The sequence below is a fragment of the Rattus norvegicus genome, chromosome 11 (genome assembly GCF_036323735.1).
Source record: "Rattus norvegicus strain BN/NHsdMcwi chromosome 11, GRCr8, whole genome shotgun sequence".
Lineage (NCBI taxonomy): Eukaryota > Metazoa > Chordata > Mammalia > Rodentia > Muridae > Rattus > Rattus norvegicus.
Window position 1 is genome coordinate 91007324 of NC_086029.1, and position 27511 is coordinate 91034834.

Consider the following 27511-nt stretch of genomic DNA (forward strand, 5'->3'; position numbering starts at 1 on the left):
GGGGGCACTTAGTCTTGGTTTTGGTTTTGGTTTTAGTTTTGGCTTTTTTGAGACAGGTCTTCTCTGTGTGATCTTCATTGTCCTGGAACTCGCTCTGTATGGAACTCCCTCTGTAGACCAGGCTGGCCTCAAAACTCAAAGATCTCCGTGCCTCTACATCCTGAGTGCTGGAATTAAAGGCATGCACCACAACTGCTGAGCTTGGGGACACTTTCTTAACTGAGGTTAAGGCATTTCCAAATGCCTCCAGCTTGAATCAAGTCGACACAAAACCAGTTAGCAAAATTGACTCCTTGTCAACTTGACAAAAACTCATCACCGTTCAGCTATAACTTTTCCTTCCTTATCCTTGAACTTTGAGACAAGTCCCCAAAGTGACTTGTCAATATTAAATCACAATATAAAACATTCCAATTTCTAAAAGTCTCACACTCTAGAAATTCAAATAGTTTAAAAGTCCAATCTCCTTGAAATATCCAAAGGCTCTTTCAACACTCAAAGTTTCCATAAAATATCTGAAGTTTCTCTGAAACATCCAAAGCTTTTCCAAAGTATCCAGTCTCTAAAATTCCAAAGTATCTTAACTGCGGACTCCTGTGACAGATAGATAGATAGATAGATAGATAGATAGATAGATAGATAGATAGATAGATAGATAGATAGATAGATAGATGATAGATAGATAGACAGACATAGTTTCTTAAGATGAAAGGCCCAGGATATAGTCACAATCACAAAAACCAGACTCCAACAGTGTAAGAAATTCAGTGTCCACTGTGTGAGATTTACTCGTGGTGTTATGGGTTCCAGTAGGCTCACAGTTGCATTTCTCTGGTTGTCATTCACAGCATCTATATCCTGTCTTCTAGTCTCAGGCCAGCTCAACTCCACACCTGTGGTTATCCTGTTGGCTATCCTGTGGTACCAGCATCTTCAAAGTGTTGGCGTCTCCATGGAAACTGAGCTGCACCTTCACCAAACACCTCTCCTGGTCTCTCTTCAGGGTCTCTGAACCTGCGCCATGGTGCCAGGCCTGTTTATCTCCATGATTCCTTCAGTCCTGGGGTTTTCCCTGCTACTGAGGCTGCTCCTTCATCGATGGCCTCTCTTGGTCTTTCACAGTGCTAAGCCTCAGCTGATCTCCATGAGCACTTTATGCCTTCCAAACTGATACTACCTGGGAGACTCTTTATTACCAAGTTCAGCTGCTGCCATGAGATCCAGCTTTGGTCCACTCTGGACCAGGGCTTTTGGGGAAAAAATACTCCCGGAAGATTCCGTTTCAATGATGCCAGTTTCTTCTTAACCACCACTAACTTCTCAGCTCCAGATGACCGACATCAACGGTCCCAGCAAAGCAAAGGTTTCATTTAGTGATTCTGGTTTCTTGTTAATCACAGCTAATTCATCAGCACCAACTAACCAGAGCCACAGAGCCTTAATTCAAAATACTTAATGACGCCAATGTTTAAGAAGCTGTAAAAGCTCTCTGAGACTTCACAAGCCAGGCTGTCATCTGTGTTGCTCTCAGCATCCTCACCCGCCAGCCAAGCTCCTGCAGAATGGCCCACTGAGCTCTCATAACTCTGGATTTTCTAGCCCAAGTTCAAATGCCATTCAGTTCTACCAAAAAAATACGTAGCCAGCTCTGTCACAGCAATGGTGCCCAATCTGGTACCAGCTTCCTGGTGGTTCCGTGGAAAGCTCTTCACTGACTGAACTAACTCCTGATCCTTATCAATCTTCCTTTTGACACTGCAAATGCCTCACACCACTTTCCTTTTCATTGGATTCCTTGTTAAAACTGCTCTGTTGTGTTTGACCACAGTATCAGCATATTTCTACCACAAGTTCTTCTGTAGTCTGTGGGGGGTCTCACATTTTAAGGTTTTTTTAATCCCATAAACTCTTCTTTTTAAAAAACAAAACAAAACAAACAAACAACAACAAAAATAAAAAGCTTCTGTAAGGCAAGAGTCACAGTCATTAAGACAAAATGGCAACCAACAGATTGGTAAAAGATCTTTACCAATCCTACATCTGATAGAGGGCTAATATACAAAATATACAAAGAACTCAAGAAGTTAGACCCCAGAGAGCCAAATAACCCTATTAAAAATGGGGTACAGAGAGCTAAACAAAGAATTCTCAGCTTAGGAATATCGAATGGCTCAGAAGTACGTAAAGAAATGTTCAACATCCTTAGTCATCAAGGAAATGCAAATCAAAACAACCCTGAGATTCCACCTCACACCAGTCAGAATGCCTATGATTAAAATTTCAGGTGACAGCAAATGCTGGCCAGGATGTAGAGAAAGAGGAACACTCCTCCATTGTTGGTGGGATTGCAGACTGGTACAACCATTCTGGAAATCAGTCTGGAGGTTCCTCAGAAAATTGGACATTCCACTACCTGAGAACCCAGCTATACCTCTCCTGGGCATATATCCAAAAGATGCTCCCACATACAACAAAGACACATGCTCCACTATGTTCATAGCAGCCTTATTTATAATAGCCAGAAGCTGGAAAGAACCCAGATGCCCTTCAACAGAGGAATGGATACAGAAAATGTGGCAAATCTACACAATGGAGTACTACTCAGCTATCAAAAACAGTGACTTCATGAAATTCGCAGGCAAATGGATGGAACTAGAAAATATCATCCTGAGAGAGGTAACCCAAGTATAGAAAAACGCACATGGTATACTGTCCCACGCGCGACCTCGCCAGCAAGAAAACACGCGGGGACATACAAATCCTTGCGGCAGCCAAAACTTTTACTAAATCTTAAGGAGAGCCCCGCGCGCCCGCATGGCACGGCTTATATACACCCTAGCGCGGCGCATCCACACCTGATTGGTCGCTTACCCATGATCTCATTAGGCACGCCTCGGAGTGGGCAAAGACCTGGCACGAAGGCACTCTTGCACATGCGCACACAGTTAACTTCCTGAAAGGAAGTCAGCTGGCGCGGCGGAGGCCAGCGCCATCTTGTAATGGCGGGAGCTATCCTGGCCTTCCACGTGGGGCGCAGTGGAAGCCAGCGCCATCTGTAGTGGCGAATGTTAAAGCGGCCCTCTACAGTATACACTCACTGATAAGTGAATATTAGCCCCAAAGCTCAAATTACCCAAGATACAATCCACAGACCACATGAAGCTCAAGAAGAAGAACTACCAAAGTGTGGATGTTTCAATCCTTCTTAAAGGGGGGAACAAAAATTCCATAGGAGGGGATATGGAGGAAAAAATTGGAGCAGATACTGAAGGAATGGCCATTCAGAGCCTGCCCCATATGGGTATATAGCCCATATATATATATATACAGCCACCAAAACTAGATAAGATTGATGAAGCTAAGAAGTGCATGCTGACAGGAGCCTGATATAGCTGTCTCCTGAGAGGCACAGCCAGAGCATGTCAAATACAGAGGCGAATGCTAGCAGCCAACATTGAACTGAGAACGGGGTCCCCATTGGAGGAATTAGAGAAAGGACTGAAAGAGCTGAAGGGGCTTGCAACCCCATAAGAACAACAATGCCAACCAACCAGAGCTTCCAAGGACTAAACCACTACCCAAAGTCTATACATGGACTCACCCATGGCTCCAGCTGCTTATGTAGCAGAGGATGGCCTTGTTGGGCACCAATGGAAGGAGAAGCCCTTGGTCCTGCCAAGGCTGCTCCCAACTCCGTGTAGGGGAATACGGGGGGCAGGAAGTGGGTGGTTGGGGAGGAGAACGCCCATATAGGAGAAGGGGAGAGGGATGCAATAGGGGGCTTATGTCTGGGAAACCAGGAAAGGGAATAACGTTTGAAATGTAAATTTTAAAAATCCAATAAAAAAAAGGGAATAAAAAAAACCTTTGTATTGGTTCTTTATGAATTTCACATCAGCTACTCCAATCCCTCTCATCTTCTCCTCCCCTCATGCCTGCCCTCCACCATTGCAAACTGCCCCCCCTCAAGGGAAAAAGGAGAAAAGAATCCCATTGTGTAAGCTGTGTAGTATGTCATGGTGTGTCCCACAGTATACCCTTTTGTCCATACATCTCTGCTTGCAAATGTTCAGTGCAATGAGTCATTGGTCTAGAGGCCTCAGGCTTCTGCTACACCGACAATACTGGACCCTCACCAGGGCTCTGCTCGGATATCCTATTGTTGCCCTGTGTCATGAAGATCCTGTCATTTTAGATCTGTAGGATTGGCCCCTTCATGCACTTCATCATCGATGGGGTGGATGTTGAGATGGGCCAATTCAAAGGCTGGGTCTGGGCCTGAGAGGTATCTGAGCTGGTCAGACCACCAGCTCTCCTGCCTCCACACCACTGTGAGCTTTCCTGTCCAATCCAATCCATTGTTGCAGCCAGCAAGGGGCAGGGCCAGCTCTCTTGCTCTCATGCCATATGGCCAGCCTCATCCATGCCCATTCTCAGGGCAAGTTCTATTGTGCTGCCCAGGCAAGGTGCTGGGCTCTGCTCCCCTGAGTGTTGCAACAGGCATAGGGCTGGACTGGCTCTCCCCCTTCACAGCCTCAGGGCCAGCTCAACTGCAACACCCACCCACCACCCCCGCCCCCAAACTAAGGCCAGTTCTAGCCTGCTACCCAAGTGTTGCAGCTAAGAGGAACTCGCCATGTCTCCCACTCTCATGACCCCAGGGGCCAGCTCTCCTGCCTGCCCAAGGTGGTGAGGGACAAAGGAGGAGAGGAGGGCATCTTTCCTCCCTCATCTGCACCACAGGCATAACAGACAAGAAGCAGGGCCAGCTCTCCCACCATGCCCTCAGGAGAGGCTCACCCACACCACCATATCCAGGGCCAGCTCCACTGTGCTGCTTATGTGAGGTGTAGGGCCTGTTCTCTCAAGCGCTGCAGCAGGTGAGGGGTATGACAAGCTCCCCTGCTTTGATGACCTAGGAACAAGCTCTCCTGCCTGCCATGGGTGTGGCAAGAGGGGAGGGGCAGAGGGGCCCCACAGCAAACAAGAGGCAGAACCAGCTCTCCCATGCTCAATGGCTTGCCCATACCACCAGGGTCAGCTCTACTGTGGTGCCCAGGCCAGGCGTTTAGTCTGCTCTCCTGAGTGCTGTAAGGGACAGTCAGCCCTCCCATTCTCATGACCCCAAAGCCAGGTCTCCCACCTGCAGCAGGTGTCAGGGGGCGAGGGTGGGAGAAGGCATTTCTTTGTCATCCATACCATTGCACAGGCGACGAGAGTCAGGGCCAGCTCCCCCACTTTCTCATGCTCCTACCCTGCAACTCCTCCATCCAGGGCCAACTCTACTATGCTTCCTGAGAGATAAAGAGGTGGCAAGTGAGGGAAGGGGCACTCTCCTGAGTACCGTGCTGATAAGGGTGGGGTCAGCACTCCTTCACTCATGCCTTCAGAGCCAGCTCTCCCAAAAATCCCAGGCAAGGGGTGGGTCCAAGTCTGCACAGCCCCCATACATCAATATGGCTCCTGGCTTCAGCCCAGGCTAGGGACCAGGGACATCTGCCTGGCCTTTAATATCAATAGACCCCTGCTGCTGCAAGGCCAAATATGGAAGCACAGGCCAGGACTCCACCATGGTCCCAGGAGGCATCTCCAGCTATTCCTCTCTACTCTCTAGTATCCAGCTCTGCCTCTCATCTTTGTGCCCACCTCCTTCTGCTTCTCTTTCTCTTCCATTTCTCCATCACTTAATTGCTTCTCTTAGTGCATGGGTGTCTGTGAGTGTCTGAGGTCATCTAGAAAGTGATCTCAGGAGCATGATGCATTACGGCACTGGGCAAAGCAATCACACGGGTCATCTCTGGCATAGTCTGCCCCCAAGGCATGCACACCCCTGGACTGGTGGCACTCTCAGCCAACCAGTCCCAAGCAGGGTTTATCTTGTCTTGGGCTCACTCCTCACTCTGGGAGCCCAAGGGGGCCTAGGTAGCACTGGGCTTTTACTCTTAAACTTTAAAAGTATATAAAGGAATAGCTATTTTACAAGACCTGATGGCTTTTGATATTCTAACAGCAGGCATGGGGAATTTGTGTCATTGGTAGAGTAGAACACCTCACAATTGAAACAATATGTTCTTCATCCTTAAAGATTTACACTTCTAAATTAAACCTACCAGATTGTTACCTCTTAGGTGTAACAATGTATACTTTTGTGCAGGTTGTTCTTTTATGAGTTTGACAGAAACCTAGACACACCTGAGAAGAGGAAATCTTTTTTTCTATGCTCTTTAAAAAATATATATATTTATTATATACAGTGTTCTGTCTGCATGTACACCTACAGGTCAGAAGAGGGCACCAGATCTCATTACAGATGGTTGTGAGCAACCATGTGGTTGCTAGGAACTGAACTCAGGACCTTTGGAAGAGCAGTCAGTGCTCTTAACCTCTGAGTCATCTTTTTAGCCCAGAAAAGGGAATCTTAACTGAGAAAATGCCTTTGTAAGATTGCCTGTAGGCAAGTTTATAGAGCATTTTCTTTACTAATGATCGATGTGGAAATGCCCCACCCACTTGTGGGTGGTGCCATCCCTGGGCTGACAGTCCTGTTTGGTATATAAAAAAGCAGGCTGGAAAAGGCTTGAGGAGCAAATTAATAAGCAGTGTTCCCCATAGCCTCTGCTTCTGTTCCTGCCTCCAGGTTCCTGCCTTGAGTTTCTGCCCTGACCTCCTTTCATAATGGACTATTACCTAGAAATGTAGGATTAAAATAAACCCTTCCTTCCCTGGTTGCTTTTGGTCAGAGTATTTTATCACAGCCATAGAAACTCTAAGACAGCTTTGTTTCTTACATATGGGACATCTTGAGTAGCAACACCCTCTGTCTACTGAATGGCACCAACACAATCCCCTTCAGATGCCGCTAATGGAGACTTTCAGTCCCTGAACAGGTAGGTGCCTGTGTCCCCATTTAGTACCAAATAAGTGGTAGACCCTTGATCTTCAGCCTCATAAACCCTGAAGGTGGAGGGATTAAAGTCACAGAGGTGAGCATTAAGGCAAGAAAGAAGTGAAGGAAATGGAACCTTGCACCAGCTGAGAAGAAAGAATTCCAACACGTGTTTAAGTTCTTTCTCCCTTCCTAGCTGTAAACCTGCAGTTTTCCAGGACTCCCACATGCTCCATTAGAGCAAAAGGGCATGCCCTACCCCTTTGTGTACCCAGTGGCTCCTGGTTTTACCTTTTTGATCACAGCTTTGTCAGAAACACCTCTGTTGCCACCCTAATCTCGATTATGAAAAAGAGACTTACAGCCAGAGAGTGGGGAGGGTCTGTTCTTTTGGTTTAGTTTTTAATTTTAGGAGATTTTTCTTTTTCATTTTCATACTGACTTCAAGCAGTATCCTTAATTTCATTTCATTTGCCCCCAAATCATTTATCACTTAATCTTTAATTAAAATAGTTTCCCGTATTTCCAAATATTTGTTTGAAGTCACTTGGTCAGGCCTTGCTTCCTTTCCTGACTTTATTTATTTCTGGTGTCTCCTTTCAGAGGTTGGAGATTCTTCCTGCTAAGAGTGCACTGAGTCGCTGGCTTCTCTTCTTTAAAGGGTCTTGTGAAACTCATTCTTCCTGGTGCGTGGCTGAGTTAGGATGAGTTACCGTATGTATTCTTGGATTACTGGTGCCCTCTTCTGTCAACATGGCAAAGAGCTGTGGTTTTAATGATTATGTTTTGGGTGTTGTCCTCTACATGAGTTGAAATCAGAGAAGCACTGAGTCATACACAGCTCCATCCTATCATGTGGTCAAAACCAGCCTGCTCAACCTAGTGCATTTCTTACTTTATTAATTTCATCTATCTTCGGCCCCCATAACTATTCAAGGAAACTTGTTGCTTCCTTGAGGCCTCTTTTTTTTTTTTTTTCCCCCGGAGCTGAGGACCGAACCCAGGGCCTTGCGCTTGCTAGGCAAGCGCTCTACCACTGAGCCAAATCCCCAACCCCAACTTGTTGCTTCCTAGTTTGTAAGAATGGAGGGGGGGTTGTTAACATAGAAGATACGACACCAGGAGGAGAACACATTATAGACAGGTGTGAAATGGTCAAAGAGTAAAATTATTCAGCCAAAAAAAAAAAAGTGTCATTTCACACTGGTGGAACGTAGACTTCCACAAACTCAAACCCTCAAACTCCTGCCCAGTGGGTCTAAAACCTTATTTCCTAAGAGGTCTATAACTCCATCAGAAGATCTACTAAGAACCCCATTAAGCTTCATGCTCTGGCTGCTCATTGGTTACTACCTGCAAACTGAAAGATACTGTATATCCCTACTATCAGGGCTATCGGCTCTCAGCACTGTGAGCACTGGCGCTCAGCTAGAGCTGTGCTACAGGATGGAAATGGGGAGAGACTTCTCTTCACGACTAGCATCGAATCTGAATGGGTTACTACAGCAGCTATGGTTTGGAAAAACAAAGCAAGCACGGGCTCAGACCTCCCAGCTCTAAGGTCTGAGTCACAGGACCCAGAAACCATCTGAACCATTAGTAGTAGTAGTAGTAGTAGTAGTAGTAGTAGTAGTAGTAGTAGTAGTAGTAGCTAAAGGCAAGAAGGAATCAGAGGAAGGTAACAGAGGCAGAAATGACAATTACTAAGATCAACTGTAATGGTGAGGGCTATAGCTTACACCATTAATATAATTCTTGTAAGTGTCCCCCATCCCCAAATCATCCAACCAGAGTTTTAGGATGACATGAGAAGACAGAATGAACTTGAGGATTGAGAGAAGCCAGCTTGTGTGCGAGATATAAGATAAGCATGTGAACTCTCATGGGAAACTGTTGGTATGTCTCTAGACCCCCTCAACGTTTCTTTTTCAGTTCTGTGCACTCACACCACAGCTCTGCATGCTTTGACTTAGGCTTGGAGTGGAAATTTCTGGTGTCTTTAACAACTCATTTGAGCCACGTGGTGCTGTTTTTCTGGAAGCTGCCTTGTGAGAGGGCATGTGATGTTTTACTGAAAACAGACACTTGAGAATGGGGGGATGTTTAGAAAGAGTATAAATAGAACCCAACAGACAGAGAGAAGAGGCTCTCGCTCTGCTAGGTTGTGCAATGCTTGGCTTCTTCACTGGTCTTCACTTCGTAGAAAGAAATGCACCAAAGCGCTTCTTGTAGCATTTCGGCTGAGCCCTGCCTAATCATCCCAGCCTTGCTGTTTCTGATGGATTGAGCTAGTCTACATCGCCCTTTTCCTATTAACCTTCTTTCTCCCCTCCACCTGGTTGGTGTGTTAGAAGGAAGGCTGAAGCATTTAAGAACTCTAAGCAAAGTAGGTTTTGAAAAAAATCTAAACCCTATATAAGATATTAACAGGATTGATCATAGACCTGGGAACCGTGAGGGTTGATCTTGGTTGTCAATTTGTTTGGACTTGGAGTCAGCTAGAGGACTTTTGGGTAAATCTGTGATGGTTATTCCAGGATCAACTGAAGGGTAAGCCCCTCATCCAGATTGGTAATAGTGTCAGTGGTGGTCCAGGTATAAGATCAGAAAGTAACACAGCACTGCCCGATGATCTGCCTTCAGTTCCTGGTAGTCCTGGGCAGCTCGGGAGTGCATCCATCCTACTCCTGTCAGTTACCGCCATCCTCCTCTCCATCCACACCTAGCATCTTTGGCTTTCCTATCAACTGAAGACCAGCATCTCCCCAAGAATCCTCCAGGCCTTCAGTCCCAGAATGGGACTGCTGGGTCATCTGGAACTGTGGACTAAGCAGCTACTGGTTTCTGAGCCTCTCCAGCACACAGTCAGCCACTGTTGGACTATCCGGCTCACACTGTGCAAGCCAGCCTGATAGATCACCCTGCAATGCATTGCTCCTGTTCTCTAGGCGGCCCTGACAAACCCGGAACATTGTACACTTGTTCCACCACATGATTGCCATACCCAAAGGATCTGGGGATCTTTCCCCTCCACAAACACAAGCATTCTTATTGTCAATTACTGGCTGATGGTAATTCAAAACCTCATTTCCTTGCTTCTAGACAAGTTAAGGTGCAGTTTACACTGCTGTGTTTTCCTTAGGCTCAGATTAAGGCTGAAATTTCATCTGAAAGTGCTCCTTTGATGGCACTTTATGTCTTTGTCATGCATCCAATTCTTATTCGCCTAGGTATCCAACCTTTCCACATGCAGCCTGACGTTCTAATCTACAAATGTATTGGGATGCATTCATAACTATCCTGGGACACATATGGTCCACAGGCTGCAGGTTGGACATGCTGCTTGAGAGGGTGGCCCAGATCCTTAGCTCAATATTGACTTTTGAAAGAACCTAAGACATAGTCCTTTGATCCACCTGAAAGCACCCTATCTCATTCATCTTTCAGGCTTGGCTTGATCCTTAGACCTAACCATGTGAAACTCACTGCAAATAGTGTTAGTGATCTCACTACTCTGCAGATGCTTTGAAAACAGGGTCATGTCTAACTAACCTGCTTTAGGGGGGGTTGTTTTTGCTTGGTTTTGGTTTTGGTTTTGGTTTAGTTTGGTTTGGTTGTTTGTTCTGCACAATGATAATGACAGTGCCTTCTCATGGAGTTTAATGACTTCTACTGATTGGTCACCAGTGTGTCAATGGTTGTGGGCAAATTCTGTACAAGAGTCTGCCACTGATGCTGCCTATGTTACTTATCTAACTTTTTCTTGGGGTACCAGGTCTGAGCACAGCATAGGTATACTAATGTCTGTTGGTTGAATAAATGAGTAGACAGGAAGATGTACAGGCAGACGGATGAACAGGTGAACAAATTTAATAATTAAAAATGTTTCATGCCAAAGAGTTAACTTCACTTCTATGTTCCATAAATAGGAAGACATGGACTAAGTTTAGATGCTCATGGAAAAAAACAGTAGATGAGGACATGGGATATATGGCTAGATAATGTTTCTCTGAGAAGCTATAGGTAGAGATTATTAAACAAACGTTCAAGCCGGATGTGAGATACATCCCTTTGACTTGCTTGTCAGAAATCCCCAGTAGACTATACACCACCAACATGCCTCTTTATTACCCACCAGAACTTGATGGTGAGACTATCAAATAGCTGGATCACAGAAAATGGGGCAATCAAGCTGGCACTGATCTGAAAGCTTCCTTACTGTTAGTTACTGTCACAGTACTGGAAGGTGTTATGTAGGCTACTGTGGAAGGAAGGTCATCAGCAGTTTCAGACAGCTATGAATCCTATGGAGTAGAATTATTAGCCTGACAAGACATGCTCATGGGTGCGATAATGGTCTGAATATTAGGGAACAACCAACAGCTTCCTAATGGGACTTAAGACCTGCTGCACTGGTAAGAAATTATGCCTGGTACTTTAAACTCGACTAAGAGCTGTGGTTGGGGGAGATCATAGACGCTAGAGGAGAAACAATGACAACAGCAACAACAACAACAACTACTACTACTACTACTACTACTACTACTACTACTACTACTGCTGCTGCTGCTGCTGCTACTACTACTACTACTTTGTTACATGGACACAGCATCAAAGCCCCTTCTAAATACTTACCCTTATGCCTGAAGGCTATTGTAGCTCTCACGCATCAGAGATGCTCCTTCCTGTAGAAAGTGATGAGTAACACAAATAATCACTCCTGGCCAAAGTACAGAGAGCAAGTTGACTTCCTCATTCCTAAAGGAGACATCCATATCACACTCCCTTCCCTCAAGGCTTATGAAGCATTGAGGAAAAGGGGCTAGAAAGACTCTAAGAGCCAGACGTTGTAGAGGACTTCTGGGAAATGGTGACTTCTAGACATGGCATGGCTGTTACACTCTTGAGCTCACAGCTGCATGACTTCCTGCACAAGATCATCCCACAGAGTAGGACGGTCTGAGAGAGCGCGTCTTATTGATATAAACACCAAGCTTATATCAAGGACTTCACACTTCAGACCCTTGGAAGTGCTAAAGCCTTCCTCTGGTCCAAGCATGAATGTTGGCCGTGTGTGCAGAAAGCACGTTGTACAGCTTCCTCCTCACAGATGTTGACAGCTGGAGGCTCCTCCCCTACAGAGACCTTGTACCAAGACTAGCTAACCCCTCCTCCTTGTGCTGCACATGACAGATGCCCTTAGCACTGGGTTAAATAGTAGCCATGCTCCATTAGGGTGAGCACAGTCCACCTGATGGCAGCCGCTCTGTATGTGACTACCATCATTTCAGTGCCTGTCATTTCTTCATTCCCATGTGACCCCAGTCAGGTTTCCAGGACCAATCCCTGCAGGATGCTGCAGGTCAAGTCAGTCAACATTCCAGTGGGGTAGTGAAGGGACACAGGAAGCTTCACCCTTAGCTGATGAGCTCTTGGCAGATGGCCATGGGGAAGAGACTCTGTTGTCTCTATTGGCATGGACATAGATAAATTGCCCATGCTTTGTTGGAATGGTCCTGCACCAATACCCAGATGGGCAGAATGATTAAACTCAGAGGATTACAAAAGTTAATTATTTGTTTTTAATTAATTTATTTTTAAAATTATTTTATTTTATTTTATTATGTTATGTGTATGGGAATTTTGCCTGAATATATGCCTTTGTGTCTAGTGCATATAGGCCCCACTGAGATCCGAAGAAGGGATTGGAGGGATCCCCTGGAATTGGAGTTAGAGAGCTGCCATACAGGTGCTGCGAATCAAACCCGGGTCCTCTGTAAGAGAAGCAAGTGCTCTTAACTGCTGAGTCATCTCTCCACCCCGATACTAACCTATTTTAGTATATTTATTAATAGTTAAATTATTAACTTATTTAAAATTGGTTAATATAATTTTAAGACATTAACTTGAGAGGGGTGGTCCAAGAGGAGTTGGAGCAAGAAAGAGGGCAGTGGAGATCATCTAAAAACATTGCATGCAAGCTTGAAATTTCCAAGGAATAAAAAAGACATGGTCATATATACACAGTGGGATATTAATATACACACGAAATATCATGTACTCCTATAAGATGAAGTCTTGTCATTTGCAGACAAATAGATGGAAAAGAACACAGTGTTACGTGAAGTACTCAGACACAGACAGACAAGTACTGTGTTTATCTCCCCTCGGTGACAGCCAAAGACAATTGGCCAGGACATAGATTAGTCATGATGAGAGGATGGGAATGGGGAAGACCCCATAAGTTCCATATGCACCATATGTATGTGCTGAAACACTGCACTGACCCCCATTAATGTGTACAATCCATTGACATTGATCCATTATAGAACCTTTAAGTTAGCTCTAAAGGAAAAGAGTGAGACGGTTTCTGTCAGGGTTGTGGGCACCATGTGAATAGTTGAAAGTGTGCATTAGATCTATTAGAGACTCTCAGAGTTATTAAGTCGTGAGTTAGGCATCAGCAAAGGCTTCAGCATGAGGACAGATTTGGAAAACCAGCATAGCTCTTGGGAAGCTGGCTAGCAGGGCCGTTAACTGTGAAACACAGTGGTGTGACTTCTGAGCATTTCCCAAGAGCTGGGTGAGAAACAACTGAGATGACAGAAGTGTTTCTGCTGGGGAAAAGAGGAGACATGAGGGCAGAGTGGGTCCCAGCACCAAACCTGCCTGGGATGTTGCATGGTTTATTGTATCACTGGCCTTCTCCTGTGCCATTCATTCCAAGAATCAGGAAATGCATACTTGCGTAGGGATACGGCCCCGGCAGATGTGTTCTTGCTTTGATCTCCAACAAGAATTGCAAAGTTGTCATGGGCTTTCTCTTAGCCTGAACTGTTGAGTTTAATGGTTTCCAGCCATATTCTGAGCAATATACCCATGCACGAAGATCAGAGTATAACCAGGATGCCACAGGCAGAGTAGCCAGGTGGCTCTCAGAGCTTCCTGAAGAATTTGGTGTAGCCTTTCCCCACCTGCTTTAAGGCTTTCACAATCTCTCTTTAACAAAAGCTTGAAAGAGACCTCTAGGAGGCACCATGGCAAGTCTCTGACAATGCCAGGCCTCACTCAGACTTTCAATCCTGGTCTCAATTTATTCAGCTGAGCTGTGGGTTTCCACAGAGCAGAAATGTGGCTATTAGAAACAAAACAATCCCTCTTCACCACAGAAAAACAGCTTAGATAAAACATCTGAAAAGAACAAAAGACTAACATTTTTACTTATTCAAACCAACCACACCAACTTGAGATCCACCTCCCTGCCACCATCTTGCCCAGACACAAGTATACCCCATGTATTTCTTGGTTAAGAGCCAGTTTTACTTGCCAAGGTCTTGCTATGACCTTGCTCCTATATGAGGAAATTTAGTCCTCTCAAATTTTCACTCAAATAGAGCTGAGAGCAAGGCTCTGGGGGAGCCTTGCCATCAAGGCAGCTGTCACTGTCCTTGGTTTTGTTTTCCTTTTATTTGCACTAATGCTAGGCAACAGACACTTTCGTTTCTTCCCAGCCTACCATATTTTGCTATTGGAGCTGTAGACTGCTCCTGCCCCACCAGAGTTTCAATCCCACAGATGTGGGAAAGTAGAGCTTACAGATCTCTTTGCTCCATTCTCAGGATGGAGAAAGCCAATACCATTAGCGCCCTCCTCCCATCCCATGGATAGGCTCTTGAAATTTACCCAGGCAGGTTCACCTCAGCTTTCCTGTCTTTTTATTGGCAAAGTCCTGGCTAGGAAGTTCCCTACCAATGAGGCAAGCAGATGTCCAAAGGATTCCTGCTTCCTGCCTCTGCTTCAGGTCCAAATGGTTGAAAGAACCCAGATTCCATGGACATACAACTCCTGCAATAAAATTATTCACTTCAGCCTCAAATGAATACATTCAGAGATCTCTACTCTGATGAAAGAGATTGGATTCTTCTCCTGAATGAAACAACTTGGTAGGATGCCCAAAACCAGGTAGCAAACAATAATGACCCTTGAGAAGCAGAAGAAAAACAAGCGTGGAATCAGGTTCTAAAGACAGCAAATGATGACCAAGGAGCTTAACTGTAATCCGAGGACAAAGCTGAAGATGGCTATCGGAATACAAAATACCTACTGAGTAAAAAGAAAACATTTGGGGTTGGGGATTTAGCTCAGTGGTAGAGCGCTTGCCTAGCAAGCGTAAGGCCCTGGGTTCGGTCCCCAGCTCCGAAAAAAAGAAAAAAGAAAAAAAAAAAGAAAAAAAAAGAAAAAAAACATTTACAATATCTGGCGTTTCGTCAAAAATTATGAGGCAGACACATGAAGAGTAAAGTTATGTTGTTTCCAGAAAAGAGAATGCAGCTGGAGATGGTTATAGTAAGTGAATTAAACCAATTTCAGAAAGAAAAATACTGTATTTTCCCTCTCATTTTTGGTTCTTAGATTTTATACAGATGCCTAAGGCCATGAATATATATATATGTATATATATATGCATATATATATGTGTGTGTGTGTATGTGTGTATGTATATATATATATATATATATGCACACACACAATGAAAGAAGAAGTAAAACCATCTTGGGAACAAAGGGACAGGCAGGAGGGGGTAGAGAACACAGTGTACCCTTGCATTACAATATCCCTATGAAACATGGCACACAGACAATGGATACACACTATGGAAGTTCTTAGAAGCAAAAATTTAACACATACACCAAGGAACAAAAAATATGTTCCACAAATCAGTTTAAATTGACAAGAAATGATATACTTGATAAAATTTGGAGACAAAGATGGTTTCTTAAAGATGCTAAAACTATTTGAACTATTTAATAAGAACTATATGAACTATTTAATAAGATGTAGAAAAGATGAAATATTCAGTAGCCCAACTGAAAAGTGCTCAATATAGGATCAATGGTATAGTAACATGGTCATAATAACGGTATATTAATAGTATGGTTATAATAATGATAAATACCATTATGGTTATAATAATGGTATGTTATATTATGATTATAATCATGATATATTAACATTATGAGGGGCATGGAAGGACTAGTGGCCTAAATAATACAAATTATCCAATATGAAACAGAACCACAGAGTTTTAAGATGGCCTGAAGTCAACATTCTAGTAATTATCTCAGGAAATGGAAAGAGAACGAGAAAACTTTGAGGTAATGTCCTAGTTACTTTCTATTGCTGTAATAAGACACCATGACTCAGGTAACTAAAGGAAAATGTTTAATTTAAACTCACTGTTTTGTGCTAGAAGGGTAAAGGCATGGCAGCAGGAAGAGCTGGGAGCTTAGATTTTGACCCACAAAGAGGGAGAGGGAGAGGGAGAGAGAGAGGGAGGAGGGAGAAGGGAGAGGGAGAGGGAGAGGGAGAGAACTGGGGATGTCAGTCTTTTGGAACCTTAAGGCCCACTCCTAGTGACACACCTCTTTCAATCAGGCCACACCTCCTAACCCCAAACCGTTCTACCAACGGGACCAAATATTCAAACATACAAGTCTATGGGGGGCTTCAAATCACCATACGAGATACTAGCCAAAACCTAAAAGCAAGGCAAAGACATTCACTTTGACTACAAAACTTAAAACAAACACACACAGTTGAGCAAGTGTCTTTGTATGACAGTGGAGCATCTTTTGGTGATATGTTCAGGAGTGGTATAGCTGGATCTTGAGGTAGAACTATTTTCAGTTTTCTGAGAAACAGCCAAATTGATTTCCAAAGTGATTGTACAAGTTTGCATTTCCACCAGCAATGGAGGCGTGTTCCCCTTGCTCCACGTCCTCGCCAGCATGTGCTATCACTTGAGTTTTTTTTTTTAATATTAGCAATTTAGACTGGTGTTCGATAGAATTCCAGCATTGTTTTGATTTGCGTTTCCCTGATGACTAAGGACTTTGAACATTTTTTAAGTGCTTCTCAGCCATCCAAGATTCCTCTGTTGAGAATTCTATTTAACTCTGTGCCCCATTTTTCAATTTGGCTATTTGGGTTGATAGTGTTTAACTTCTTGAGTTCTTCATAAATTTTGGATATTAGTCCTCTGTTCGATATAGGGTTGGTGAAGATCCTTTTTGAATCTGAAGGCTGACATTTTGTACTAATGATAGTGTCTTTTGCCTTACAGAAGCTTTGCAGTTTCAAGAGGTCCCATTTATCAGTTATTGACCCTAGATCAGGAAATTGTCTCCTGTACCATGCATCCAAGGCTATTTCCCACTTTCTCTTCTATGAGATTTAGTGTATCTGGGTTTATGTTGAAGTCCTTGATTCACTTTAACTTGAGTTTTGTGCAGAGTGATAAAATGTGGATCAATTTGCATTCTTCTACATGTAGACATCCAGTTAGACCAGCACCATTTGTTGAAGATGTTTTCTTTTTTCCATTGCATGGTTTTGGCTTCTTTATCAAAAATTGAATGTTTATAGGTGTATGGGTTTCTTTCTGGGTCTTTGATTTGATGCCATTGATCAATGTGTCTGTTTCTGTGACAATACCATGCAGTTTTTAATCACTATTGTTCAAGCTATTAGTATAGCTTGAGGTCAGGGATGGTGATTCCTCTGAAAGTTTGTTTATTAAGGATTGTTGTGGTTGACACCTCTGTCTCCTGCGTGGGGTATGTGTCGGCCTGGAGATCCCCGTAATAAATCTCCGTAATAAACCTTGCCTTTGCTTATTACATCCAAAAAAAAAAAAAAAAAGGATTGTTGTGGCTATCTTGGTTTTTTGTTTTTTCACATGAAGTCAAGGATTGCTTTTCAAGGTCTATAAAAATTGTATTGGAATTTTGATGGAGATTGCATTGAATTGGTAGATTGTTTTGGTGAAATGGCCATTTTCACTATGTTAATCCTGCCTATCCATGAGCATGGAGATCTTTCCATCTTCTGATACCTTTTTCAGTTTCTTTCTTCATGGACTTGAAGAAAGTCATGCAGATCTTTCACTTGCTTGGTTAGAGTCACTCCAAGATATTTTATATTATTTGTGACTATTGTGAAGGATGTCATTTCCCTAATTTCTTTCTCAGCCCATATATCCTTTGTGTAGAGGAAGTCTACTGATTTATTTTTATATCCAGCCACTTTGCTGAAGTTGTTTGCCAGCTGAAGGAATTCTCTGGTAGGATTTTTGCTCATATATACTATCATATCATCTGCATATAGAGATAATTTGACTTCTTTTCTAATTTGTATCTCTTGATCTCTTTTAGTTGTCTTATTGCTCTGGCTAGAACTTTAAGTACTATATTGAATAGATAGGGAGAGAGTGGGCAGCCTTTTCTTTTCCCTGATTTTAGTGGAATTGCTTTTAATTTCTCTCCATTTACTTCAAGTATGTTCATAGAAGCTTTATTCATAGTAGCCAGAAACAGGAACAACCTAGATGTCCCTCAACTGAAGAATGGATAAAGATGTGGTACATCCACACAATGGAATATTATTCAACTATGAACATGAATTTTGCAGGCAAATGGATGGATCTTGAGAATATCATCTTGATTGAGGTAACCCAGTCCCAAAAGAACATGTATGGTATGTGTTCACTTATAAGTGGATATCAGCCATAAAATATAGGATACTCATGCTACACTCCACAGATCCAAATAAGTTGAACAAGAAGGAAGCTACAAGCAAGGATGCTTGAATCTCACTGAGAAGGGTGAATAAAATAGTCATAGGAGGCAGATGGAGGGAGGGACCTGGGTAGTAGAGGAAATGAGAAGGGGAATAGGGAGGGGTTCAAGATCAGGTGTGGGGAGGGACAGGAGTGATGGCCAGATGGCCATGAGAATGAATGGAAATCTGCAACTGACAAGGGTGGGGAGTAGGGGGCATCTCCAGGAAGAGACAGAGACCTAGGATAAGGGAGGCACCCAAGAGTCAGTGGAGGTGACCTTAGCTGTGATTCACAGCATTTGGGGATATGGAACCTGAAAAGGCTACCTCCTGCAGTCAGGCAGGAACCCCAGTAGAACAATAGGAACGCCAACCCGCACACAAAACATTTGGCCCAAAATTTATCCTGTCTACAAGAAATGCAGGGATGGGGTTGGAGCAGAGACTGAGGGAGTCACTATCCAATAACTGGCCCAACTTGAGACTCACCCATGGGCAGGCACCAATCCCTGACACTATTAATGGTACTCTGTTATGTTTGCAGACAGGAGGCTAACATGGCTGTCCTATGAGAGACTCCACCCAGTAACTGACTCACACAGATGCAGATACACACAGCTAAAGAGTGGATGGAGCTTGGGGACTCTCAGGGAAGGATAGGAGAAAGGATTGCAGTCCCTTAGGGTATAGGAACTCCACAGGAAGACCAACAAAGTCAACTAACTTGGACCCCTGGGACTCTTAGAGACTGAACCACCAACCCAAGAATGTACAGGGGCTGGAATTAGGCCTCCCTGCACATAAGTAACAGATGTGCAGCTTGGTCTTCATGTGGGTTCCGAATAACTGGAGTAGGGGCTATCCCAAAAGCTGTTGCCAGTACGTGGGATATGTTTTATATAGTCTAGCCTCAGTGGGAGAGGATGCACCTAGCCTCACAGAGACTTGATGTACCAGGGTAGCAGGGTGTCGGGGGGATATGCAGGGGTTCCTGGCAGGGGAGCAGTAAATGGGATATAATGTGAATAAGTAAAAATGATGATGATGATGATGATGATGATGATACGATGATGGAGAAGGGGGAGGAGGAAGAGGAGGAGGAGGAGAAAAGGAGAAGGAGAAGGAGAAGGAGAAGGAGAAGAAGAATTACTTGAATAAAAAAATCCATACTCAGAGGATAAAAGGAGCAGTGCTGACTATGTTACCGCACTTCCAAGTTGGCACACTGCTGCACACAACTATCCCAGGTTCCTGCAGTCGTTACAGAGGGAGGAGAGAATCAGAGGTAAACTTAGGCTCCCCACCATTCTTGGATCCTTTATGAGTGGCACTCTATGGTCTTGTCTCATGAATGCCAAGGCTCAAGTGGAGAACAGAGGTGGGCTCACAGAACCCAGCATGCAGACCTTAGCAGTAGCTTTGCACTCATATCAACAGGGAGACAAGCCAAGGCATCACTCTGTAAGCAGTTGGCAGGTCTCCTTGGCTCACGCCTGTCTGGCTTCCACATCTAACCTTAATGCTCACCTTGAAACCTCCCCCAGGATAGAGAATAGGGCCAATCTGATCATTCTTCAAAAAGGGAATATCTGTCCCTGCCCAAGCCCATTCCTCAGTCTTTAACCCAACCAAATGCTACCCTTCCTAGCGTTTGGAAAGCAGAGCCAGAGAATCAAGTAACCATAGTGGGAACATCTAACTTTGACCAGGCCCAGTGGTGAAGCAGCCATTATATCCAGTCTTGGTGCACTGCTTGTGGAAGCCCCCCCTCTCTCCATATATATGTGTATATATATCTATATATATAGATATATATATAGATATATACACACACACACACATATGTGTGTGTGTGTGTGTGTGCGTGTGTGTGTAGAGAGAGAGAGAGAGAGGGAGAGAGGGAGAGAGAGAGAGAGAGAGAGAGAGAGAGAGAGAGAGAGAGAGACTCTAGACTTTGGCTCTGCCTACTCTGACAAGTTATGTCAGAAAGCCAGAGACAGTGCTGAGCCTTGGAACCCAACCATTCCCTACGCAGCCTCAGTCCCTGAATGGTGAAGCAGCAGTCTGATACAGTCCGACTGCATTGACTGGATTACCTTTCATACTGTAGACTGACTTCAACTTACAGCCCAGCTCAACTAGAGAACACAAGAGCCAAGTCTACAATGGCTAGGTTGTGAACCACTAACTAGCACAGCAGGAATCAAAGGCAAGATCAAATGGCGAGGATGTGCCAGCGTCAAAGAACACAAGCAGAGGCTGGAAAGAGTCGCTGTTTCTTTCCCTGCACAGGTGTCCACGACAGAACACACGAGCCTGGCACTAGAACACCACTGAAGGAAATAATGACATTGTAAAAGGTAAACTCTGAAGAAATGGACATAAGTGAACTGATGAATCTGGAACAGTTCCCTTAAAGAGAGAAAGAACCACACAAAGATTCAGATGCAAAATTAAACGGTTTGTTGAAATTTTTAAAATCATTCTGAATTGCGGTTGAATGGCCTAAGTCCATTTTGGTCAAAGGTGTCCAATCCTGTGATGAAAAGAAGTGGCAAGCGTGGTATTTTCTGCTTGTTCCAATTCTTAAAGCAAAGGCTTTATCTGTCCCTGTAGGAAATGTTAGCTGTAGGCTCTTCATAAAAACCCTTTATTATGTAGGGTGCATGGTTCTTTATCTAATCTGTTGAGAGTTTTCTTAATGAAAGTATATTTATTTTTAAGATATGTTTTAGTCACATCGAGCGAAAGGATAAGGTATTGCTAGTGGATAAACAATATGAAATTAGTGGTGAAATAGAAATAAGAAAACTAGAGCCCCTATGAATAGTGAATAAAATAATCGAGCTAAATGTTTTACTAGAAGACATCAGTCACAGACTAGTCAGAGAAAGCATCAGTGGATATAAAGGTAGAAGATTTGAAATTATGTAGCCAGATAAGTGCAAGGAGAGCCAGGAGCTCGTACGGTGGGTACCACATTACAGAGTTCAATCCCAGAAATTCAGGTAAAGAGCCAGGTTAGGTGGCATGTATCTGTAATCTCAGAATCCCTAGAGTGAGCTGGGAAGTTCATGTGCTAGCTAGCCTGGGTACACAACATGGCAGAAACAAGACAATTCCTGTCTCCCTGAAGAAAGGCAATGAGGGGAAAAGAATAATCACACCTGTAATACCAGCTGCCTGCCTGAGGCGGGGGAAGAAAAGGAGGATGGAGGGATAGAAAGTGGAGGAAAGGGAGAAGACTGGAAAAAAAGAAGAAAAAGGGAGGAAGAAGAAAGAGGAGGAAGAGGCAGGAGGAAGAGAAGGAAGGAGGGAAGAGGAAGAGGAGGAGGAAGGAGGAAGAAGAGGAGGGGAAACGAGGAAGGGACATCCTACCCGTGTTTCAAAACTGGTACCTACCACGACTTACCTATTTCCCGTCGACAGGAGTCCTTTTGCTCTTCAGACTCCTCCTTGAAGTCGACCTGCACTGTCATGTTTCCCCACTTGACATTTGCATGTATTTCCTTCAGGCAATTATGAACATGTGCTCAAGAGCATAGCACTATTGTCCAGGTCAATGTTACTGAAAAGACCTACGCTTAGGCGGGGCGGGCTCATCTTCCCAGGCTTCCGTTTCATGGAGGGCAGAAGCCGTGAGACGTATCTTCCGGTGCTAGGCAGCCGGTGTTCATGTGCTCCCTGTCCTGAATGGTATTTCTCTATCAAAATTTGTTCTCCAATTAATCCTGAGGACTGAGTATAAATAATCATGAGAGCATTCTATGGTACAATACAGTCCTTTGCACTCTCCTGAAGCGATGGCAATCTCCCAGCCTGAGGGGCGAACTTTTGGGATTGAAGCACTCCTGCTTTCCAAGAGAGGGAAACCCACACTGCACAGTACTTCCCAGAGGCTGTGTTGAGGGTCATGACACCTCACACACTGCTTCCTTCTTAGTTAGCCAAAGAACTGAGACCCCATTTTTCCACCTCCCCATAATTAACATCTATATCTTAAAAACTGATTTAGATTCCAGAATGAGGAACAAAAGAAACCAGTCTCTAGACACAGATGGAGAGACCCACCCACCAGCCCACCAGTCCAGTGGGAAGGGCCTCAGGCATGGGGCCACTGGAAATTTGGCCAAACAGAATTATTGTTCCATTCTCTGCTTTCAACTCCCATTCTCGTGGGATCCAAACAGTGCTGCTCTATCATTATTGGGCTGCATTGCTCCAAGGCGCTCACAATGCCAAAGCATTGGATGCAGAGCCAGGGAAACACTTCGGCATTCTCTGGCTCACCAGGAAGACTCAGATCAAGATGTCACCAGCAGTGGCTGCCCGGGGTCCCATCTTCCTGAAGGAGAAGCCCCACAAACCCCTGCATCCAAGACTCCAAGAGTCATAGATGGGTAACAAGCACCACCCTTCAGAAAAGACCTGTTGCCCTTTTCCATTCCCAGCCCAGGAAGATGCATCTGGGAGTTTAAAAGTCAGGGTGTGGAGGGAGGAGGCGTTAGGCTTGGTTTCTTAAGGGCTATGATGTGTCAAGTACCTCAAAGTGTGTGGTTTTGACAACAGAAGTGTATTGTCTGAAACTTCTAGAAGCCAGAACTCCCGGATGGAGGTTTGTCCCTCTGAGGACTGTGAGGAGAATCTATTCTAGGCAGCTTCTGCAGCCTCTGAAGGGTTCTCTGGCAATCATTGGCATTCCTTGGTTTGTACATCACCACAACCTCAGCCTTCAACATTACATGGTGTTTTCTCTGTTTGTGCCTGTCTCTAGATTTCTCCTTTTTATGAGGATACTAATCATACTGGGGGTGGGAGGACTAGTCATACTGGAGGGGGGCCCACCCTACTGCTGCATGACCTCATCTTAAATAATTAGATCTCCAACGGTCTCATTTCCAAAGAGGTTCCATACTAAGTCCTGGTGTTAGGAATTCAATAGTAAGGATTTGGGAAGATGCCTTTATCTTGAAAGCAAGCAGTCCAGGGAAAAAGAAATCCCCCTTCCCAAAACCCTGCTCTTTTTCAGGATTTTTCTTCAAACATTCTTAGCTATTCTCTAAAAAAAACATTATTGTCCTAGGAATCTAAAGCAATGGTTCTCAACCTTTGTGAGTTGTCAAAGGACCCCCTGTGAGTGTCAAAGGACCATTTTATAGGGGTTGTCTAAGACCATCAAAAATAGATATTTACATTACAATTCATAATGGTATCAAAATTAGACTTATTAAGTAGCAATGAAAATAATTTTATGGTTGGGGGCCACCACAGCATGAACTGTATTAAAGGGCTGCAGTGTTAGGAGGGTTGAGGACTACTGATCTAAGGGTCCTGAGTTCCAGAGCAAGAGCCCTTCCTTCTATTCTTGACCCTGTTCTATTTCTCCTCTCTCCTAAGGTGTGCAATAAACAATAGCTTCGTCACTTGTATCTAGCAAGGGTGAATGGAAGAAAAATCAATAAATTATCGATATTCTGAGATTCCGTCCTTCACAATAAATATGTACACCTTTTCCTGTAGTGTTGAAGAGGGAGATCAAGGCTAGAAACTCTTGGAGTTATACAGAGCACTTGACTTGCCAGATGTGTCCCCTTCGGACACAAGAGTGGCAATCAGTCCTTCCCAGTAGGAGGTATGAAGAGAAGAAACAGATTTCTGAAAAAGACATTTATTTTAAAATTTGTACATAATCTTTGGATAATTTAGAATCAATAGGTATGTTTTTAAAGTTTCTGACACAAACCCTGAACCAAGAGCAACGATATATTTGATTGGCAGAAAGAATCAAGAGGATCCTGCATTTAGGATGCATAGATGGCTACTGACGTCAGTGCCCACGTAGAAGACACTTTCCTGTAACATTCAGTCACTTAAACCACCTCACCAAACTAACAGTGATGCCCTCATCACTCCGTGGCCCACCTTACTCACAAAGAGCACAGAGAAAGTCTAATAGACATCAGAATCATATTATACTTATTAATTTATTCCCCCCACATTAATAAGAATTAAAAACTAGAATCTACCCAGTGTAGTCTCCATCTCTAATGTACCTCTTGCTGACAGAAGGAACATCAACTTCCTGGCCACTCCATCCACAGTCCTAATGCCTTATAATGAGCGTGTGAGATCAGAAGAAGTGAGCCAGGAATTCTCTAGATTTATTCCACACAGCGGCCAAGCAGCTCAATGCTCTGTGCACCCCCAACCCCAGCACAAATAGACCTGGGGTGCAGGCAACAAGATAGTAGGCCCCTGCATATTGCAAATGATGCAGTTGTCTCACAACAGAAAGAATGTCCTGTTCCTCTCCACTGCCCTCCCTTGTAGCAAGGCCCAGCACGGGTGTGATCACCTGGTAGGTTCTTCATAAGGAAACAGGAAGGACAGCAGGGTACCTACTTCCTATACACTGTGGTCACAGCCCAGCCACGCGCTTTCCAGTGGTTCTCATACATCGCAGCCATGTTTTCCTGTTGTCCCCACACAGCCCTGTGAGGTAGGATTGTCACCCCCATTTTACAGATACAGAAACAAAGTGGCACAGTGAGGAAGTGAGAGGTCAACCTGGAAACCCAGGGCTTTTCACTCCGGGCTTTCTATTGCCCGAATAAGGCAAGGGGTCAGCAGTAAACAAGTTTCTGAGCTCTAAGACAGTGGGGTCTGCAGCTTGAAACACTGAAGCCCTGTGAGAACACAGGCCAGCCTTGAGAATCGAACAGATTGTGTCTTAGTAGCCTTGGTTCAATAGCATTAATTTTGACCATAGGTTATTGAACCACTCCACATCAGAGGCTAGGTAGCCCACTGTGGCTTCCCACCTGGTAGAGAAATCTCAGAAAATCCTTGTGAGGGTATGCTTGCCAAACAGGGTGGGTGCTTCCTGCCCAGAAACCAGGAAGAGCAGGGCAATCTGTGATCACACACTTCACCCCTTGGGAAGAATCATTTATGATTAAGATTCTAACCTAAGTCCCAGGAAACATACTCCCCATGCCCTGAGAGACCTTTCATGGGGTGCCCCTAAGGTCAGGGAAAGTTGGGGTATTTGTCAAACAGAAAAAGATTAAAATTCGAGAGGGGAGCCTGCTGTAGGGGAGAGTAACAATAGCAATTAGGAGAAGGTTTGGGAGTAGACATTTAAAAAAAATAAAATAAGAACCCCAGTCTATCTGACTAACCTGCTGTCTACTGTGGGGCAGCACTTGGTGGTAGGGACTTCCTAACAAAAACTCCTTGGGCCTCCATGTTCTAACAGGCCATACAGAATATAACATCAATGATAAAGGGGAAAATGAAAAGAGATCTTCTGACGCAGAAGGTGTGTATCCCTTCTTCCTCCAAGAGCTTCCCCAGTGCCGCAGCTCTACAAGAACACAGTAGAGCTGGCCCCTCCTGGGTGTACAGACAACAGGCTCTTAGGGAGGAGCACACGGAATGTTTGCATTTTAGCTGCCTGTTGGGTGTCTCTCTCGTCCATTCAGGTGATCAGGCTGGAGACAGATGGGAGGTTTTGTACCTTTCATCTCCACAGGGAGTTGGAAGTGGGCTACCCAAAGTCCTTTGCTCATAAGCACCCAGGATTAAGGATCAGCCTAGCCAGACAGGGTGACAACAGGACTATGTCCCCAAGGGAGTGCCCTTGGGAGCACCTTGACTCTGGAGTAACTGAGTAGGCTTCCCCATCCTGCCCCAATTATTTTTCTCCCCTCCCTGAAGCCACCCTGCATCTGACACAAATCATGATCTGGGAGAATTTCTTTCGGATGTGAAATCAATACCTAGGGAGAGACTTCAAGCCACAGAGGGTGCTGCCTTGCGAGGATGACATCATCCAGTTGGAGAAAACAAAGTCTAGTTTTCGCAACCCTGGTGAGAAATGTGGATCTTTCCCTACCCATGCAGAAGGAGAGGAGGACGCTGTCTAGGAGGAATGAGTGTGGCAAGAATCTGGACTCCCATCCTCGGTGGCCCCAGGGAGGCAGGCTGGAGGCCCCAGAACTCTTGCCAACAAAATTCCCTAGAGCGCAGGAAGCAGGCTGGGCCTGTTGAATAAAAACACTCCTTCAAGCAGCGGTAACCAGGAGAGTAGCCATAAAATGACGTATGGAGAAGGATAAGGGTGCCTGGCTAGGTACTCAACAACGAATGTTCCGGAAGCCAGAAAGGGTGGCTTTCCCAAACAAATAAATGTCTTCATCTGTTCCCTCATTGAGATGCTTCACCATATTCTTCTCGAAGAGGAGCGGGTGGTAGGCACCCATCGTGCAAGCGCTGTCAAAGAACTTTTGGTGATAATAGCACACGTCCGTCTTGCGCTTGGATGGGAGGAACTCGTAAATATCTACCTGGTCACACAGCGTCATCATGATGATGATACCTGGAGAACGGAGCAGAGGTGAAACATGTTCAGCAACCACAAGCAGCCCAGACCTCTGCTCAGTAACTGCAGCTGCTTAGCACCTTGAATTTGGTGCAGTCAGTCACCCAGAGTTCTATCTGTTCTTATGATTCCCAGTCTGGGTTTTGCTGATAAGACAAGGCTGGCAGACTGGTCCACTTTATACCCCCAACACCAAGGCCAGGCCCTGGTACATGATGGATAAACCTACCACCACGGCAGAGGATTAACGGACCCAGTCAGTGAATTTATCAATGGAGTAAGTAAGCTACAGAAACCCAACATGACTGAGACAACAAAGCAAACAATGCTGTCACTTGTACTTAGCTCTTCCTGGCATTGCTTCACCCTGCCAAGGACTCATGGGGAATAATGAAGACGGCCTCATAGACTACCTGTAGGATGTAGTTCTGAGGAGAGATTTTTCTCCTTAGTTGGAATGAGACAAGAGGAGCCAAAGCATGGAGCACAGTGGTGCTGTCCAGGGAGGCTGTGCAGCGAGACATAAACCCATGCAGGTACTGGGGACTCATCTGACCACCCAGACTTGACCCTGACAGGCTGAGTTGTCTTGTGCAGGAAACTATGCTTCTATGTGCCTCAGT

At 44.6% G+C, this 27511-nt stretch overlaps 1 protein-coding gene across 11 annotated transcripts in view; it reads right to left on the reverse strand.

The window, feature by feature from the left end:
• Positions 1 to 24157: 24157 nt before the first annotated feature.
• Positions 24158 to 27511, reverse strand: part of St6gal1 (ST6 beta-galactoside alpha-2,6-sialyltransferase 1) — a 126631-nt gene continuing 123277 nt past the window's right edge. For all 11 annotated transcript variants that reach the window (XM_039087995.2, XM_063270296.1, XM_039087993.2 and 8 more), the window contains one exon: positions 24158 to 26885. In XM_039087995.2, the coding sequence (XP_038943923.1) occupies positions 26644 to 26885 (242 nt within the window). In that variant the 3' untranslated portion in view covers positions 24158 to 26643. The remainder of the gene's footprint in view (positions 26886 to 27511) is intronic.